The 20,628-nt window shown below is 34.5% G+C and overlaps 1 protein-coding gene across 2 annotated transcripts in view; it reads left to right on the top strand.

Moving 5' to 3' along the window:
- SETD2 (SET domain containing 2) overlaps positions 1-20,628 on the top strand; it is a 77,756-nt gene that overhangs the window by 16,548 nt on the left and 40,580 nt on the right. For both annotated transcript variants that reach the window (XR_002776296.1, XM_011375323.2), the window contains exons 9-11: positions 6,317-6,451; positions 7,285-7,404; positions 8,278-8,940. Coding sequence is in view for 1 of the 2 variants with exons in the window: in XM_011375323.2 (XP_011373625.2) it covers positions 6,317-6,451; positions 7,285-7,404; positions 8,278-8,940 (918 nt within the window). In the remaining variant the exon portion in view is untranslated. The remainder of the gene's footprint in view (positions 1-6,316; positions 6,452-7,284; positions 7,405-8,277; positions 8,941-20,628) is intronic.

Here is a 20,628-nt window from a genome sequence, read left to right as displayed (position 1 = left end):
GTTTTTCAGAGCCTGTAAAACTCCTAATCCTAAGTACAAATAAAATGTTTATTTGTTAGCTCACTTAAGTCTGATCTATATTTCTAATCTTTTAATATTGGGTTTGTCTTTTGTTTGGAACTTTAAAGTCTGCAAGTGTTCTTAAAATCTACGAAAACCCTCCTTGGAAAATAAAGTGTTTTGAGAGGTAACAGACAACCCAAGAGTGAGAAAGGAACAGTTGCAGATGGTCTTTTTATTATATATGTTAAAAGAGTAGTTAATAGCCTTTTTTCTACCCCAGCTCACCCAGGTTACTACTGGAGCAGGAGGTATCTTTCTACTAAAGGGACTCTTAACTGGGACTAGGACTTTGTGTTGTTTTTAAAAATTCCCCCTCCCTTTTTCTGAGGATCCCTTTTTCAGAGCATTGTTTCTCAGCCTCATAACCACCTGGCAGAGTCCATAATGAAAATGTACATTTCTGGGCCTGTTCCAAGACCTGTGAATTAGTTGAGGGCTAGAAGAAGGAGCTAGGGGGATATGGGTGTTAGTCAGTATATCCCTCTGTGATTCTTTTGCAGTTAGCTCATTACCGGGACCATTACTGTTAAGAATTATAAATGGCATCAATCTTACTGTTTAGATGAGGAGCTAGAAAACATAAGGAGATAAAAGTATAATGGTTACAAGGTGGTCAGTAAGCCCAAATTAATTAGAGAGAATTAATTATGGAGAATGTGAATTCTCTAAGAAGACATAGCAAAAAGTATTGGAAAGGGCCATTTAAAAATCCAAAAAAGGACCCCGTAAAGGGCCATTTAAAAAATGCAGAAAGGAGAGTTTATAACAAATACCCATATTTCTACTGCCCAAGATGAACAGATGCTTTTTAGAGTATTGTGTTAGTGTAGCTGTGTACCAAGCACTAAGCACTTGACACATTAACTCATTTAATTCTCAAACCCTTAAATAAGGTACAAGGATTTTCCCTATTTTACAGATGAGAACACAAAGGCACAGAGAGCTTACAGGTCGTGCATAAGTGATGGAAATGAACTAGTCTAGCTCTTATCTTTACTTTTAACCATTGTTTTGCACTGCAGTCAAACAGAGAGGGAGAGCAGTCCCATCCCCTCCCAACTCTGAGAAAAAGATGGTCGTAACAGCCAATGTTTCTGCTTTTTAAAATATATTGAGTTGTTTTGTGTAGAGTTTTAGGAGTGTTTTAGAAACGATATAATACATATGAATATATCTACAATTTGTTTTTTATTCTTATTTTAAAATTCGATCCATGTCGATACATACATATATTTTTTAACTGCTGTAAAGTCTTTCATCATATAACAGTTTATCTACTTATGTTCCTACTAATGGACACTTGTGTTTTTGGCTTTCTGGTCTTAATGTCAACAGTTAATATCTTTGCACAGTCTCTTCCACACGTTTCTAAGGTGTATACCTGAAAGTGGAGTCACTGGGTCATAGCCTATTATTAGCCTTCTTGACTTCATTATTATAGGAAGTTTTTCTTTAAACTTCATTAAGATTGCTTTTATTTTTAATTCTTACTTCATATAATTGATAGTTTACCGGAATAGCCAGAAAATAGCTATTAAACATATTGACCTAATATGTTTAATCTCCATAAAAACTTACCTTTGGCTATTTCTTGTTTTCAAAACTTAAAGAATAAACACATTTTTTAAAAAACTACATTATTGGTAGGAGTGTCCTTGTTGTATGATGGTTTCTTAGGCAGTATTATACCTCTATCATACCAATACCCAATGTCTTTCTACTTTCCTGTTAAGATTAAAGAACAAACTCAAAGAACCAAGGTGTAGGTGTTCTTGTTTTTTGCTTGTTTTTTATTCTAGTATTCATTTATTCAATATCAATATCGTCCTTTGTATTGTAGACTGAATTAGTTGTAACATGAATCTGGTCATTTAGTGGGCTGAAGTCATGCTCTAGATGAGAAGTTATTTTGGAATAGGAATGTTTTGGATGAAACTTTGCCCAGATGGAGGAATGATCCAGAATGAAGAGGGTAACTCTAGTTTTACTTGGATTGTCTCCTGCAGAAATCTCCTTCTAGATTCTGAGTTCTGATCAGGTTCAGTTGAGAAGAATCAGAAAAGTAGCACCTCTTGAATTCCCAAGAGGAAGTCTTAGGACTTCTTTTAGGTAGAGGATTTGATGGAGAAGACAAGATAGCAGCAGTTTAAAATACAGTTTTGCATCTTTTAACTATTAATAAGGATATGTTAATGACACTGCAGTGTGTGTCTCCATATTAGCTCTTGATTGGCAAACATTTTTTATTTCTCGCTCTTATGATTGATTACATCTTTGTACAACTTATGTTAAAACTATAAGCTCTTCGGAGACAGGTAATTGTTGTCTTTGGGTATGTCACAAATTAAACTAGGTACTTTAAATACTTAGTTGATAGAGGTATAGTAAATCCCTAAATTTATCTGCTGCTATTTGTAATTTGTAGATTGTAAGTATTGTAGTTTGGAAGTACAAACAGGAAATAGTCTGAAACTTTCCTTGGTCTCTTCAGTTTGTGAAACAAATTAGTGACAACTAATTTACAGAAGAAAAAGGGTAGAAAGCCGCAAAAAGGAGGAAATATTTGCATTCAATACATAACGAACATTTAAAACTATCAGATGTCATTTATATACCAGATTAATAAAAATTAAGTCTGGTAATGCATCAGAACAACAGGAGATCTCGTATGCTACTAGTTGTATAAATGGATACAACCACTTTTAAAAACACTTTGGCATATTTTCTAACGGTGAATGTACATATACTATATGAACCAGCACTTACACTCCTGGGTGTATAACCAGAGAGAAACTAGTTACAGTGTGCATCAGGAGTCACAGCAGCCCTGCTTATGTTAGAAAAAGCAGAAACAACTCAGTATCTGCTAACGTTAGAATGGATAAATTATAATGTAATCATATTGTGAAAACTAGTCATGAAAATGAAAGAACTATGGCTGCATGCAACAATATGAATGACTCTTAAAATCTAAGGTTGAATGAAAAAGTATGACCCAAGATTTTGTCCAGTATGATTTCATTTCCATAAAGATTAAAATTAGAAAAAATTAAATTACAACACTTAAGGATTTCTAAAAAGTAGCAAATCTATTTTTTTAAATCAGAACTATTTCTTAAAAAGTTAGGACATGTTCTCTCTAAAGCAGAGAAGAGGCGTTACAACAAGAGGCACACGGAGCACTTTAGGAATACCGGCATTGTTCTATTTTTTTTAACTTGAGTGTTGGTTGCATGAATGTTGCTCATGTTTGTTTATTAATCTGTTTATTTACTAATTGTTTATATACTTTATAATATATTTTATCAGGAAATATTAAAAAAGAATAAAATTTTGGACTGATTTAGTACTTAACAATAAAATTTTAAGTGCTGTACAATTGTGTGTAAATGTACATATAAATTTTCAATTATCAATAATTTATAAAAATACATCCTAATTCTTATACTTTTATGTTAACTTTTTGTTACCTCGAATATGTTTTGGTTGTGGTGACCCATAAATGAAAAATAAATACTTTTAGTAAGTGTAAATTAGTAAAAGCAATCAAACTCAGTTGTTCTGTGCTCTCCCCTACTGCCCTCCCCGCCGCCCCATAGTCTAAAAGTTATTAATTCCACAATTGATTGTCAACTTGAGTATCCAGAATTATGGAAGCTGCATCATATCACCATTGCGACTGGCATGCTCAACTTTATATATATATCAATATAACCATTAAATTTATAATCACACGAGAAATGTTCAAAAGTTGTTCATCTTTTGTATTTTGTTTGCAAAATTTTGTTATTCGGTTTCTGCATTTTTACTGTTTATTTCCTTAAGATAAGAATGCTACTTTTTTATATTGTACAGTGCATTATATTTAGTGTTATTTATTTAATAAATGTTTACTGAATAAATTAATGTGACAACTCAATTTTGTCTCTAAGTTTTCAGAGTTAGGAAATCATTATTACATGCCTAATTATGAAAGGAAAATAATCCCATCTCTAACCTTTCACCCATTTAAATATTTGTATCTCAAAACTGTTGAAAGGAAGATTGTGGCTGTTACATTTAGTGAGGAAAGTGGAATTTTAAAGCCTTTGGTGTTTCTTATTCTACGCTTCTAGAATTTGAGATATAGGACAGTATACATTAAGGATATGCAAGGAAAAAAACATCTTTCAGGAAATTGTCCTGGCTTTTCTTTTCATGTATTTAATCTGTTCAAAAATTAAGAAATAATACTGGAAATAAAAAGAATGAGTCTTAAATATATATTTAGAAGGAAAAAAATAAATGTACATATCTTCACCTTCTTGCAGGCAGCATTTTATATTTTCTCACTAATTTTTGTTCTTTAACATAATGTGAGTTTTAGGGTATACTATGAAATAGAAATGCCTTGCCTAAAATTATAGTAAGTGTGACGGTAATAGCCAATTAAGTAACAGAAAATTTAAGACTTTTTTTTAATTTCCTTTTCTATAATTTATTATCAGCTCATTCTAAACTTTTATCATTTCATGCCAGGTTGATTTAATGCTAACTTATATCTCTTCTTCAGTCTCTATCTTGTCTAGATTTCATTGTTATTGCCGTACTTATTTTTCTCAAATTCCATTTTGATTTGATCGCATCACTCCCTTGTTTGGGATTCAGTAATAGAGCTCTCTTGCTTAGTCACATCAAATCCAGATTCTTTTATATTACATCTGAGATCTTCTAATCTAATACCAGCCTTCCTTTTGATAAAATTTTTCTCACTCCAGCCAACCTGAGCTATGCACTATCATAATTTCCTATTTTCTCTTGTTCAAGCTTTTTCCTCTACTTCGTTCACTCTCTCCCTTCTCTTTATCTTACCTGTTTCTAATTCTTCTGTGAATTTATTTTTGGTGACATTTCTCATTCTAATCACTCCCTTCCTTTTTAGGCCTCTTAGAGTTTTAACATTAACATTTACAATTAATACTTCATTGTTTGTTTTTATATGAATTGATTTTATCTTCGCAATAGTAAGTTCTCTGAAAGCATCCTTATATATTTTAAAACTGCAACAACACAGCTGGAAAACAATCTTTGGTAGGTTGACTTTTTTTGTTGTTTCTATTATATAAATATAATATTTGTAACATCCAAAGACTATATGTAAGTTACAATGCATAATTATAAAATAACCTGTTGTGACCACTTCTCTGCTTCCTTCTCCCTGCTTATCCCCTAGAGCAGCGGTCCCAACCTTTTTGGCACCAGGGACCGGTGCTCCGGTGAAAATCTAATGCCTGATGATCTGAGGTGGAGCTGAGGCGGTGATGCTAGCGCTGGGGAGCTGCAGCAAACACAGATGAAGCTTCACTCTCTGGCCCACTGCTCACCTCTACATCTGGGTTCCTAAAGGGCTGTGGCCCGGGGGTTGGGGATCCTTGCCCTAGAGGTTACCACTGTTTGGATTTTGTGTCTTACGTCCCTTGCTTTTTAAAAATAAAAAATTTCAGATATGTATCTATAAAAAATTTGGTTTTGAGGTGCATAAAAACAGATTTGTACAGCGTATAATCTTCTGGAACTTGCTTTTTTCACATAACATTATATTTGTATGATTGATGAATGTTGTTGCATTTGGCTGCATTGTATTACTTTCACTGTGGTATAATAATCCATTGTGTGAACGTGCCAGTTTATTTAACCTGGCCACAGACATTTGGGTCGTTGGCAGTTTTTTACTATTATGAATGGTTGTTCAGTGAGCATTCTTAAGATTCTCTGAATTCACATGTGCAGGTGTGTAGTTGCTAGGCATAGGAGATACAAATATTTATTTTTCAAGTTAATGCTGTATTTTTTTCTGATACACTTTTCACCTAATATAATTTGTTCTTTGTCTCCCATAGGGCAGATTTTTTTTTGTTGTTGTTTTGGATCATTGCAATGTCTTTGGCGCCTAGAATTATACATGACATATAATAAGTACTTGGTAAATATTTGATGAGTGAATGAAATGCTTTTCAAATTGATCATACCAATTTATACTTTCATCAACAGTATATAAAAGTTATTTTTGATCTATGTCTTTACCTAGAGTTGATATTATCAGACTTAAAAATTTTTTCCCAATCTAGTGAGTATAACATGGTTTCTCATTGTGGTCTTAATTGCATTTTCTTTATTACTGGTGAGGTTGAGCATCTTTTCATGTTGCTTGATTCTTAGATTAGTGTGGTTTTGCTGTTGTTTTATAACCAAATATTTTTCTTTGCTGTGGTAGGTGGATGGAGAGCTAGAAGCTCTGATGGAGAACGGTGAGGGTCTCTCTGATAAAAATCAGGTGCTCAGCTTATCCCGGCTAATGGTTAGAATTGAAACTTTGGAGCAGAAACTTACCTGTCTTGAGCTCATACAGGTGAACACTTTGATATTAATTCATTTTTCTTTTTCTGAATTTGAGGTAGAACATTTAAACTGCAATCCAGAATGATGAATGGCGAAGGTATAACTCTGATGAGAATTACTCTTGTTTTTAAAATGGATATGTGAGTTCTACGTGACTTTGAAAGCTTGTACTTTTAAAAAGGGCTTAAGAGTTCAGCATCATTTAATCTATTAGATCTTGTTTGCTTTCTCTCTTAAGTCAAAGAACATGGTGGTATTTTTTTGTGTAACAATTCATGACACTTGATAATATCCCCCCCTTTGATTATTAGCATGCCAAAGCCATTTTTACCACAGGATCTCAAAGCAAGAAATTTTAACAGTAGTCTCATTTACTCCAGTTTATTAATTATGCCACATGAATTTGGTAAATAAAAAATGGATGATTAAAAAAATCTGAAAGGTAAAAAGCCTTTTGAACAAGCATCCGAAAGGAGGATAGAAAATTATTTAAACAGTAATGTATATAGTTTTTAGCTTTTTCAGTAAAAATGGCAAAAGTAATTTTTTTCTTAGTTCTTTGGAATTGAATTTCGTTGTAAATGATATTAATATTTACATAATTTTCTACTTTAGTAAAGTCTAGTTCGACATTTTAGGTACAAAAAAGATTCTCTTACTTTAAAGCATTTATTAGTTATGTAGTTCTAGTTGAGTTAATCAAAATAGTTTCTAGGATTTTTGGAATGTAAATGAACTCCTTTGTCCTCTTTGTGGGCCCTCTTTAACACTCTCATCTGGTATTCTTCTCCCCACCCCCATCCCCCTAAAATACTCTGCATCCTACTTCCCTTCCCCTGGAAGAACACCCACTCACAGTCCTGCCTGAAGTCCTTTCTGGAACGTCATGGACTGTCTTTGTTGTGGATCTGGATGGCAGAGCTAGGTGAAGGCCGGGAAAGTAACCAGAAACTTCAGGAAGAGGTCAGTTCACATTCAACTTGCTTGTTTCTTAAAACCACTGTGCCGATTGCTTAGATTGATGGCATTATCAGAGAAAATGAATTTAGCACTACATTTACCACTGGTATTATATCATTTTATCATTCTAATATCATTGCAGTAACTATAACCTTTACATACACCTCGCTCATAGTGTGTTTGGGCCATGGCTTTCTTTATAGTATCCTTTTAAGGTTGGTATTACGTAATTGGGAACTGTAAGAGCAAGATGTAATATCCTTGTTAGGTGAAAGATTCAGTTTGTTGCTAAAACCGTAGTTTAAAAGATAGCAAACCATATGAAACTTTAATTCTGGGGTTCTAAAAACTTAGTGAGGAGCTGAATTCTGGATGACAAGAGTAATAATATTTTGAGAAGTAAATGTTTTAAAAGATCTAAGTAAATGTTCATTGACAGCATTGTTAGTGGAGTTATGGTATATATTGTTGCATAGTTCCCAAGCCTGTATCACAGTCACTTGGGAAACTTTTTAGAAAAAGATAAGCAAGGTGAGGTCTAGCAGTGTTTATATATTTTTAAAAATCTACCCAGATTCGAGAACTACTAGTGGAGAGTAATAATATTAATCAGTCCTATTTGATGTGCATAGTCACCTCTTGCACATTTTATTCTTGCTGGTCTTATTAAAACAGTTTCCTTCTTTTCTATAGGAAAATAATATTGAAACATTTAAATCCTTCTGTGGTTACAGAGACTTAGATCTTAATTTAATAAGACAGTAAAAAATTAAAAAAACCCACTGCTCCTGCAGAAATGATCTGACTCCCATCCAGAGGTTTGAAAATTCACTATACAAAGTGATATGACTTTTTTTTTTTATTGTGTTTAATCAGATTATAAAGACTTTGGAACACTTGCCCATTCCTACTAAAAATATGTTGGAGGAAAGCAAAGTACTTCCAATTATTCAACGTTGGTCTCAGACCAAGACTGCTGTCCCTCAGTTGAGTGAAGGAGATGGGTATTCTAGTGAGAATACATCACGTGCTCACACACCTCTCAACACACCTGATCCTTCCACCAAGCTGAGCACAGAAGCTGACATAGACACCCCCAAGAAGCTCATGTTTCGCAGACTTAAAATTATAAGTGAAAATAGCATGGACAGTGCGATATCTGATGCTACCAGTGAGCTAGAAGGCAAAGATGGCAAAGAGGACCTTGACCAGTTAGAAGGTGTCCCTGTGGAAGAAGAAGAAGAGTTACAACCACAACAGCTCCTCACACAACAGCTGCCTGAACCTAAAGTTGATAGTGAAATGGCCATGGAGGCCAGTAAGCTACCCACATCTGAACCAGAGGCTGACACCGAAATAGAGCCTAAAGAGAGCAATGGCACAAAACTAGAAGAACACATTGCTGAGGAAACACCATCCCAAGATGAAGAGGAGGGTGTATCTGATGTGGAGAGTGAAAGGAGTCAGGAACAGCCAGATAAAACAGTAGATATAAGTGATTTGGCCACCAAGCTCCTGGACAGTTGGAAAGACCTAAAGGTAAGAAAGCATTTTTGTTCCTTTTAACCTGAGTTACTCAGGTTTAGAGTTCCACAAACCTAAAAGCGAATTATCTACTCTTCCAGTTGTACATGTATTTTTGAAAATTGGAATACTATTGTCAGCTAATTATAAATGTCTCAAACATCTTTTAAACCTTGGCAAGAGATATACCAGCCAAACTAATATACAAATGTCCCCCCTTTCCTCATTTAGAAAAGTGAATCACAGCAGGAAATTCAGTCATTAAAGTGCTTTTTACATTGAAAACAAAAGCAAAAATCCTTTGAGTAACAAACATGATACCATGTTTGAAAATTCTATGTAAGAAAAAAACAAATGTTTAAATTAATCAGAAACTAATTTATCGGATTAACTAGAAATTAATTAAAATAAAAAATTGGAAAATCAAGGTAATTTAGCTTCTCATCAGAAATGATTTAACATAAATTTCCATTCCAATAAAACAACTTTTATGGAGCTAGTTGGTATTCAGTTTCATTATAGTTTCTGAAATAGACCTGCCTTTAAATAAACGCCTATTTCTTTGAACAAAAGATGCTATCTAGAGGAAAAACAGAAAGGTCTGGAACCTTACACCTAATGCATACATAATCTCTTGTTAAAGAATGGAGCAAGATGTACAGGGTTTGCTTTGCAGAAAACCCAGTTTGGCTCTTGGATAAACACAGAAGTGAATAACAGGATGAGCCTAGGAGAGATGTGGTACATTTCTATTGTACGTGATCTGGATCTGGGATCCAGGTGTTGAGGATCCTGTGGGAACAGCTTACATTTCTAGCTTCCATTTTTCTGTTCCTCCTTTCTTCTGCCAGAGGTGAAGTAACCTGAATAAACCAGCAATACAGATTTATTTGCAGCAAGATGGATACCTGAATCCTCTCTGTCCCCAGTTATGACTACAAAGCTCACCCATTAGATCCTGCGCTTTGACCCATGTGGAACTGGCCTTACACTGATCAAAACGAGTAGTTGGTTGTTTGTGCACTGTGCTTATTTTCGGCATTCGCAATTTGCTATGTTGAGACCCTTCTTTAAGTGTGGTGTGGTTTCAGCTCATTTACCTATTTGAGCTCTTACTCATGCTACTTTTTCATCACTTACAGTTCAGCATAAACTCAGCCTGACTAAGCCGTATGAAATCTGAACTTTTTATAAATCTAAAAGGAAGGATTCATAGTAGATCTGCTTATGATACAACATGTGAACTACAGGAACTGGAATTGCAATTAATTAAAAGAGATGCTGGGACAGTTACTTGGGTGGACCTTTATTTAAGGCCTATTTTGTGAGGGTACAAGAGTCCCTGGAAGAAGTCCCTCATGTGCGGAGACTGCTAGCAGAGCCTGTACTACGGCTGGCTCAGTAAGGAAGGTGGACGGTGGAAATGGAGACAAGTACACAGATGGACATAGTACAGGCCTTATAGACGTAGTATTATATAGAGAATGGGGTTGTAGTTCACCTTTGCCTGAGAAGTCTCTGGTCGATAATGATAATAAAAAGAAGACATAATCATCATAATTTCTTAAAAACCTGTCTCTTCTTAAAATCTGAAAAAGTTAAATATTTTTGCTTCTCTATATGGTAGTTTTTTTTAATTTTTTTTTTTATTGTAATTGTAATATGAATTACTCTCTAGGATATCCTTAACCCAGTTAGATATAACTGGTAATTTAAACTCACATTCTAGACATACATTTTTTGAGTCCTATAAAATTATTTCTCCCCCTGCTTGTTATGCTCCCCACTCCTATCTGAAAGATAAAGGCAGTTGCATAGTACTATGTAGCTTGATGATCCTCTTGATTTGAGGTTTAAAATTTTATTCATACTTAAAATATATCCTTCTTAATCTTTATACTTTGGGTTTATCCCGATTCTTAGCATTAAGAAAACCATTAAATAAAATCCTCTTTCTTCAAACTTTAGTTTGCTCTGGAATCATTACCCATCTAGAAGTGCATTACTGAGAAATGTTTTTATTTGACTGAACTGTGATGTTGTGTTATACATTGGTGTTGGGGTTCTTAATTCATTTATCATTCTTTAACATTTACCATGGTTTTAATGTCAAAACTATGATTACGGTTGTCCTTAAAAAAAGAAAGAAAAACAAAAATTTTAGCATCTAACAAGAAGTCTGAAATCAGGAACCCAAAATTTGAAAGTTTTAGAGCAACACATTAACTTGATGTGATTACTATATATATCCATGCTAGCCCGGCATTGAAAGAGTTAACTACTTCTGTCTGACTTCCACCTATGTGTTCAAGTAGCCATAGGCAGAAAAGAAAATGTCTAATTCAGCCAATCTTTATTAAGCACCTGTTGCCAAGCACTATGTTCGTTGCTGATGTTAATTTCAAGATCATACTAAAAAGCATTTATCTCAGATTGTGGTTATGTTAGCCACTCCGAGCTTCCCTGACCTTCTGAGGCTACTTTAACATTGCTGGACAAGTGTTCCGCTTGGCCTTTCTGCACACTGGATGGAGTGAAGAACTGAAAGAGGTTGCTTCAGATTTCTTAATCTTGATTTTGCTGTGAAGGCAGACTATAGGGATCATCAATAAATGAAAGAGGGCGGGAGGGAAGGGAATGAAGCTTCATGAATTACTCTTTGTCCTCCCAGATCTGATGATGATCCCTCTTGTAACTTGAACCATTTCCATCTAGCTTCTCAGGGCAGCAAGGAGCTTGTTAACATCACCAGCTGACCATGTGTCTCCTTTTCTCAACTCCATTTTCAACTTCGTGCTGAAGAGAAACAAGAACCTAGCGTGCATTCTGTGAAGAAACAGGAAGATGGTTGGGAAGTTGGATGATGCATGAAAAATATAATAGGTGAAAAGAGGACAGAGGTGGTTAACTCACTGGCGCCGGCGTTATTTTGGTGCGTCCATTGCCGACAATGGATGTCGTTCCGGGAAAATCCCGACTCCTGGCGAGAAAGGATTAAGTGAGCTACTTTTTCTATACCTCTATACACAGGACCACTGCCTTGGCTCCACAAGGCTTATACATTCTGACTCCTAAAGTAGACCGCACCAAGAACCATCACATTGCTACACATGAACATGTCTTCACTTTCACAAGCAAATTGACAGCTACATTTTCAGCAGGGATATGTGCATATATTTCTCTTTTCAAAAGGAATTGTTGTACATCACTCCTCATGCTGAAAATGTACCCTAGACTTCACAGGGCAAAACAGCTGGTTATATGTGGTGATTAATTATAACCTTGACTGGAAAATCTTCATTCATTTGGATCATGAGAGAAGGAGGTAAGGTTCCTGTGAATTTGGCAGTTTTAGTTGCAATTAAAAGCCCAAGAGACTGTGGTGGCTAGTGATTCCAGAGCCTGCCTTGTAAACACTTGTAAACGTCCTGTGCATCTATCTCTCCTTGGACTGAAGTCTGGGTAGTTACAGTTACACCTGAATTAGATGATTTAAGGACAGCATTCTGTACATGTGATAAGTTGAACTCTTCTTAATGACCATTCTTATTTTTCATCTTTATCTCAAGACATCTTTAGTTCAACAAAATATTATTTTCCTACAAAGTTAAGCATTAAACTCTCTACAGAAAGTTTAAATAAAACAGATACTCAAATGAAAAGTTCTGAGTCACTACTTAGAATTTGGGTCTGTAATTAGTATTATATGTGAAATCTGCAGTGTAACATTTCAGAATGAAATTATGTGCCCTGGATTTCTGTAATTTCAAAATTCTTAGTAGATATTTTTCAGTATCCATAAAGATCAACATTACTTATCCTTTTCTTTAAAACTTAGAATTGTCCTTAACACTATGTTAGATACTACTACATTGAGATTTTTTAATAAGTATCTCACTTGATAAAAGGCACACATGGCCTTAAACTTATTAGTAGTCCCTTTTATTATTGTAATACTTTCATATAACTTATGGATCAGCCAAATTTGCCCCATTGCCTGTTTTTGTAAATAACTGTTTTTTTTCTTTTGTCTTTTTTTTTTTTTAACAAAGCCATGTTCATTTATTCATCTGTCTATGGCTGCTTTTGCACTGAAGTGGTAGAATTGAGTAGTTGCTTCAAAGACTGGAGGACCAATAAAGCCTAAAACATTTACTATCTTGTCCTTTACAGAAGGATGAGATCTAAATGATAAAGTGCAGAATCTGGCTGCTCTAAACATTTTGACACTTTATTCTTTTGGGCGAGCTCTTAATTCTATTTCCATAAAGATGTAATGATCATGTTTCTATAGCCCATGAATTTATTTTTTTTAAAAAAGGCTTGACTTTGTTTAGGAAAAGTTACTTTATTTGAATGTAAGACTTATCTGAGAAGTGGGAGAGTATATACATCATAGAATTACTAGGCCAGAAGATACCTTTACGGAATACTGTTCTCGCTAGACCATGATCAAGTTAGTTGGAAGCTTAAGAGCATTTTTGAGTCTAGATAAGTTGGTACAGTCTGGTTTTATATGTAACCATAATAAAAAAAAATATAGATTTTCCTTCTTAAATGTTTCTTTTATTTCTGATATAATTTCAGACTTAGAGGAAAAGTACAGGAATACTCTTCTGTATATATTCTGTATCTAATACATATTTTAGTGACAAGTATAGAAAAAAATCAGTTTAAAATTCTTCTAAACCCTTCACTCAGTTTACCCAATTTAACATTTTACCACATTTGCCGTATCGTTTTTTCTTAAAGTTTTTAAAACTTTTTGAAAGAGTTAAGTCATAGATAAGACATACGCTACTCCTAGATATTTGAATAGTATTTCATAAAAACAAGAGCATTCTCCTATATGTGACTTACAATATACATATCAAAATCAGCAAATTACAGTGACGCAATACTATTATCAATGGACCTCATTCAAATTTTGCCAGTTGGGCATGTCATGTCCTCTAAAATAGCCCCCCCCCAAAAAAAAAAATTCTTTTCCAGAATTTAATCAAATCAAAAGTTACATTGAGTTTTATCGCTTTAACATCCTTTAATCTGGAATAATTCCTCACCTTTTTTTGTCTTTTATAAACTTCGCATTTTTTAATATTTTTGATTTTTTTAGAATATTTCTCAATTTGGGCTTGTCTGAAGTTTTGTTTGGATTCAGGTTATACCTTTTTGGACAGGAATATTACAGTAATATTCTTCACATAATGTTGATTTGTCCCATTACTGGCATCGTCAATTTTGATGACATGGTTAAGATGGTGTCCATCAGGTTTCTCCAAAATGGTGTTACTGTTTTTCCTTTCATAATTAAAAAGTATGCCTGAATCACATAACAGTGATGGTTGCCAGGTGGTTATTTTCTAATTCATCATTTTTTTTCATTTCTGTGTGTTGTGGTTGGCATTCTTTTTTAAGCAAGAGCTTTTTCTGCTCTCCAGTTTAGCTCTTTATTCATTGATTTATATGGACTCTAGACGAAATCGTTGCTAGTGGGCATTACTTGTAGGAGCTGTCATCATGCTGTAAAAAAAAAAAAAAATGTGTATTTCTTTATTATATGAATGAATGTGTGTACGCATAATGTACTTGACCTCTCTATCATTTCTCTTGCCTCTCTTTCTGTTAATCTGAGACAACACCCTCTTCTGAATCATTTGAGTTTTCTTCTGTCGCTTTTATTGATGTTCCTATTCTGTTTATTCCTTAAAAGGTGGTATTTCTTGGGGCACCTGAGATTTCTTTTGTCCTACATGTTAAACAGGCCACATCATCTAATCCTTGCCATTTTTAATTTAGGCTTTTGTCATTTCTTGCTTAGACTCTTGCAACATCCTCCTATTTGTCCTTCTTGCTCCCATTCTTCCCCCTTTTCATGTTATCCGTTATGATGCTACAGCATTATCTTTTAAAAAACTCAGATGTGATTAGCAAGGATCTCTGGTAGCATCACAAAGACTCTCATTACTTAAAGAGCAGTGCCTTTAGTATATGAGGAACTAAATAAGTACTTCTGTGTTAATCTAACCTTGCCCAACAGTTTTACTTACACACTTAGTGGTTGAGTCACATCAGGCTGTGGATATATTTTTACCTTTCCATGTGTGTCCTTGTATGTGCTGTTCTCTTTGCTTAGAATATCCTTTTGTTTTAAAATCTTCCTTTATTTAAACTTACAGTTGCAGTTCATCCTTTATAGTGCTTTATCGTTTTCTGTATTTCTATACAGTGGTAGTAAACTTAACAGATTACTAAAATTACTTGCTTACGTGCTTGTTTCCTCTCACTGAACCATGAGATCTTTGAGGGCAAACTCCATTTCTTAATCTTTGTAGTAAGAGTTACTTTTATTACGGATCTTTATAATAATCGTTATAATAATTAATTAACTCTTAATAATAGTGAATGACTATGTGCCCCCTATAATCTGTGCTACATTTAGTAGCCAGAGTTATCTTTTGGAAATATTGATTTGTTCACGACAGTGTCTTATTTAAAACATTGAAATAGTTCCTCATTACACTATTAAAATTAATTTCATTTTTTCTTAATGAGGCTTACATGCCATGGCATAGTCTGGCTCTCATTTATTTATGCAATCTCACTGCAAGCCATTCTGGCCCACGGTGGGCCTGTGCTACTAATGTTCAAACTCACTCACTCCTGAAAACACTTTCTTTGGTTTATATGCCTCCTCCTTTCCCCAAGAAAGGCATTCCTGTTCCTCCAAGACAGAGTCTTCTGCTCTTTCTATATTCATAACATCCTTTCCAGTCATAGCAGATAACATTTCATAATTGTACATTGCGTGAAGGCAGAGACTGCTTCTGTCTTGGTCACTTGAGTCTCTGCAGGGGACTGTGAGAGCCTCGTATGTAATTTGGTACTTCATTTTAATAAACAAGTGAGGAAGGGCCATCTTTTTTATTGTTACCACACTGCTGCTTTGACCTGTAGTGTGTGCATTTTATTTGATAGGTGGTCAGAAAATATTTGAGTATCATGTAATCTTTACAGCCCTGTGAAGTAAGTTGTGGTGTTTTTATCTGTAAAATGGAAATATGAGTTCATGACTTAGCTTTTAAGTGACAGAGATAAAAATTGACTCAGGTTCTTCTAATTTAAATCCTATATTCTTTTCACTCCTTTTTCTGATCCAACAAATAGTGATTTCTATATCCTTGCAAGGTAATTCATGTAATTATGTGAATACTTTTCAGATTTCCCTTAATCTGCTTTTGATTTAAAAACTGTAATAAGTCCAAATTCATTCTGAAATCACAGAAACTACCATTATGGTGTTTTGTGCAAGTGTCTTTTTTTCCTTAATGCTGGAGAAATTTCAACCTGTGATCCATGATTGAATGTCAGGGGATTTTCAGAACCCCTGAAGTCATATGCTATGGAGTTTTCTGGGGCAAGGCTTCTCACACAGGGATGTGCATAAATATGAGTTGGGAAAGGAATGAACTGTGGTCGGAATAGTATTTTCTGGATGATTTGGACAACAAGAGGGCTCCTACTCTTAACTGCGGTGTTGGGTTGCCTAGTAGAATATGTAGCTTCAATGAAGTCATTTGGAGGCCTGTGGTGATTTTTAAGTTATAATTAGAAAAATTATAGAGGAGGTAGTTAAATTTGAAAAGTGTAAGGAAAATTTTGGACTTAAAATTAATTTGCCTAGAAAACAAATCTGAAATTGGAAAAACATTTGATAATTATGACCTTGGTTATTATTCAGTGATTATTTGCCAGCATGAAAACACTTTTTTTGTACACATACTTACTACTGAGCTAGAGAGGCCTTGAAAACAGGGATTCATGTCAGCTGTTCACCTTATGCTTCAGTACTTAGTGTAAGCCCAGCACATTTTAGATGTATGTTGATTAAAACTGAGCCTTGCTAAGATAGATTCTTTGAACTAGAGTCAATATGGTAAGGCTAGAGAAGAAGAAATTTGAGGGTACAAGTTTAAACTGAATGGTAGTGAACTAGTAGGGCTTTTTAAGGTATGGCACTTGCTGAAGAACAGCATTTAGAAGTTGCCTTGGGGTTCCCCAGGTTCCTTAGGCTTTTGCCTGCGACCTCACAGCCCCCAGCTGGTGGTCTTTACCATGAGTACCGTCAGAGCTCACAGAATTCTCTTGGTACTGTGTCTAGGGTGTCCTCTGAGACAGGTTATCTTTTTTTCTTCTTCTAAGTTTTTCCCTGCCCCAAATCTCAGGACCTCTGTGACTTAATGGAGATCTCCCTACTCTCACCATTTCTAATACAATTTGTGACATGAAACCACACATGATGATAGAGGTTAATCATGTTAACCCCATGTGAAGCGTAAGGTAAATTCTTAGCACTGAAAGTTTTTCACAGAATTTACACTTAGGGAAAAGGAGCTGGGATACATGGCAGTATCTGCCCCATATATATATATATTTTTTAAATTGGTCCTTGGGGTGGTGTAGGGCCATAGATACTGAAGTTATGTCGTATATTCATTTTTTAATTTTGTTAATTGAGAGAATGGATTTTTAATCTTTATGCTAGTGTACAGAATTATGGTTTGGGTTCATGACAGAGTCATATATTAACCAACTTTGTGCTTCTATTTCTCTAGATCAAGGATTGGCAATTTTTTTTCTATAAAAGGCCAAATAGTAAATATTAAAATACTAAAATTTAAAATCTGACTTTGAGGCATTGATCTCTTTACCTTCACCTTCTTCTTTCTCCATTCTTTCCCTTTTTTCAGCTTCTTCCCTTTAAGAAGAGAATCAGGCTGCAGGTCAGATTTGCTGACCTCTGCACTAGTCTATAGGATTGTGAATCGGATTTCATAATAGTCTGATATATGCTTTAATATCTTAGCCTAACCAAGATAGTGAATCGATGAATTTGCTGATACAGAATCCGAGTAATGAGGATAAATAAAATAAAAAATACGTGGCTTTTTATGCCTGGCTTCTTTTACTTATGTAATATTTCCAGGGTTCATCCATGTTATAGCATGTATCCGTACTTAATTCCATTTTATAGCTGCGTCATATTCCATTGTATAGTTATACCCCATTTTGTTATGCATTCAGCAATTGGTGAACATTTGTGTTGTTTCTACTTTTTGGCTGTTAGGAATAATGTTACTATATACAAGTTTTTGTGTGAACACCTGTTTTCATTCTCTTGGGTATATACCTAGGACTGGAATTTTTAGATCATGGTAACTCTATATTTAACTTTTTGAGGAACTACCAGACTCTTGTCCATAGTAGCTACACCATTTTATGTTCCCACCAACAATGTTGAAGTTTTTCAATTTCCGTACATTCTCACCAACATTTATTTTGTTTTTCTTTACAAAGCCATCCTGGTGAGTGTGAAAGTGGTATCTCGTGTTTTGTTTTTGTTTTGCACGTTTTTTGTGTGGTAAAATACATACGATTTACTATCTTAACCATTTTAAGTATACAGTTCAGTGGCGTTTAATACATTCACTTTGTTGTGCAACCATTATCATCATCCATCCCCATAACTCTCTTCATCTTGTAAAACTGAAACTCTATACCTGTTATACCTATTAAACAATAACTTCTCATTCTCTCTTCTCCCCAGCCCCCGGCAACCACCATTATACTTTCTATCTTTATGATTCTGACTACTCTTAAGTACCTCATGTAAGTGGAATCATATAGTATTAGTAGTCTTTTGTGATTGGTTTCTTTCACTTAACATGATGTCCTCAAAGTTCATCCATGTTGTAGCGTATTGCAGAATTTCTTTTTTAAGGCCACATATGCTATTGTATGTGTATGTCACACTTTGCTTACACATTCATCAGTCAGTGGACACTCGGATTGCTTCCGCATTATAGCTACTGTGAATAATGCTGCTATGAACATGGTTGTACAAATAACTCTGAGACCCTGTTTTCAACTTTTTTGGGCATATACCCAGAAATGGAATTGCTGGGTCATATGGTAATTCTGTTTCTAATTTTTTGAGGAATCATCATACTGTTTTCTACAGAAGTTATACTATTTTACCATCCCACTAACACTGCACAAGGGTTCTGATTTCTCCACATACTCCTCTCATAGTTTTAATTTGCATTTCCCTAATGGTAAGTGGTGATGTGCATCTTTTCATGTGTTTATTGGCCATCAGTATATCTTCTTTGGAGAAAAGTCTATTCCAATCCTTTGCCCATTTTTTAACTGGGTTTTCTTTTTATCATTGAGTTGTAAGAGTTATATATTTGGATATCAGATATATGATCTGAAAATATTTTTTCCCATTCTTCGAGTGTCTTTTCTTAATGATGTCCTTGAAGCACCAAAGTTTTTAATTTTGATGAAGTCCATCTTGTCCGCTTTTTTGTTGCTTGTGTTTTTGTTGCCTGTGTAATATCTAAGAACCCATCACAGAATCTGAGGTCACAAAGATCTACCTCTGTTGTCTACTAAGTTTTTTTTTTAAGTTGTAGTTTTTATATTTAGGTCTTTGATTCATTTTGAATTCACTTTTGTATATACGAGGTAAGGGCCAAACTTTACTCTTTCTCATGTGGATATCCAGTTGTCCCAGAAACACTTATTAAAATGACTGTTTTTTTTTCCCCCAATTGAATGATCTTGGCACCCTTGTTGAAAATCATTTGGCCATAGATGTATAGGTTTATTTCTGACTCTCAATTCTGTCTCATTGATTTTATTTCTGTCCTTATGCTAGTACCACACTGTTCTGATTATTGTAACTTTGTGTTAAGTTTTGAAATTGTGAATTATGAATCCTCCAACTGTGTGTGTGAGTATATATGTGTGTGTGCATGCGTGTATGCATATTTTCAAGATTGTTTTGGCTATTCTGGGTCCCTTGCAATTCCATATGAATTTTAGGATCAGCTTTCCCATTTCTGCAAAAGTTGGAATTTTGATAAGAATTGCACTGAATCCATAGATCATTTTGGTAGTATTACCATCCTAACAACATTAAGTCTTCTAGTCTATAACCATAGGTCTTTCCATTTACTTAGGTCTTCTTTAATTTATTGCTACCAGTGTTTTGTAAATTTTTTTTTTTTTATGTTTTTAGGCAAGGCAACCCTTGGTAGACTTTACAGATTGCAAGGACCTTGTCAGCTTACAATCCCTTATTTATTTGTTTTTTGTTTTTTATTTTTTTACGCCTACCGCACCTGGTTTTCCCTAGGTGGTCTCCCATCCAAGTACTAACCAGGCCTGACCTTACTTAGCGTCCATATAATTTTTGTTATACTAGCTTTGCTCTTCCTTGGTTAAAAAAAAAAAAAAATTTATTCCTAAATATTTATTTTTTGATGCTCATATAATAATGTAATTATTTCCTTGATTTCATTTTTGCTTTTTCATTGCTGGTTTATAGAAATAATTTATTTTTGTATGTCGATCTTGTATCCTGCAATTTTAGTTGAGGTCATTAATTGTCTTTGACAGGTTTTTTTGTGGATTCTTTAGAATTTTCTACATACAAGATCATTTCATTTGTGAATAGAGATAGTTTTGCTTTTTTCTTTTCAATTTGGATGCCTTTTCCTTCATTTTCTTGCCTAATTTCTGGCTAGAAATTACAATACAGTGTTAAATGGAAGTAGTAAGAGCAGGCATCTTTGTCTTGTTATGAGTTTAGAGGGAAATATTTCAGTCTTTCATCATTAAGTATGATATTAGTTG

Source organism: Pteropus vampyrus, unplaced genomic scaffold (genome assembly GCF_000151845.1).
Source record: "Pteropus vampyrus isolate Shadow unplaced genomic scaffold, Pvam_2.0 Scaffold271, whole genome shotgun sequence".
Classification (NCBI taxonomy): Eukaryota; Metazoa; Chordata; class Mammalia; order Chiroptera; family Pteropodidae; genus Pteropus; species Pteropus vampyrus.
Note: the sequence above shows the minus strand (reverse complement) of the source record. Positions and strands in the feature narration are given on the sequence as shown.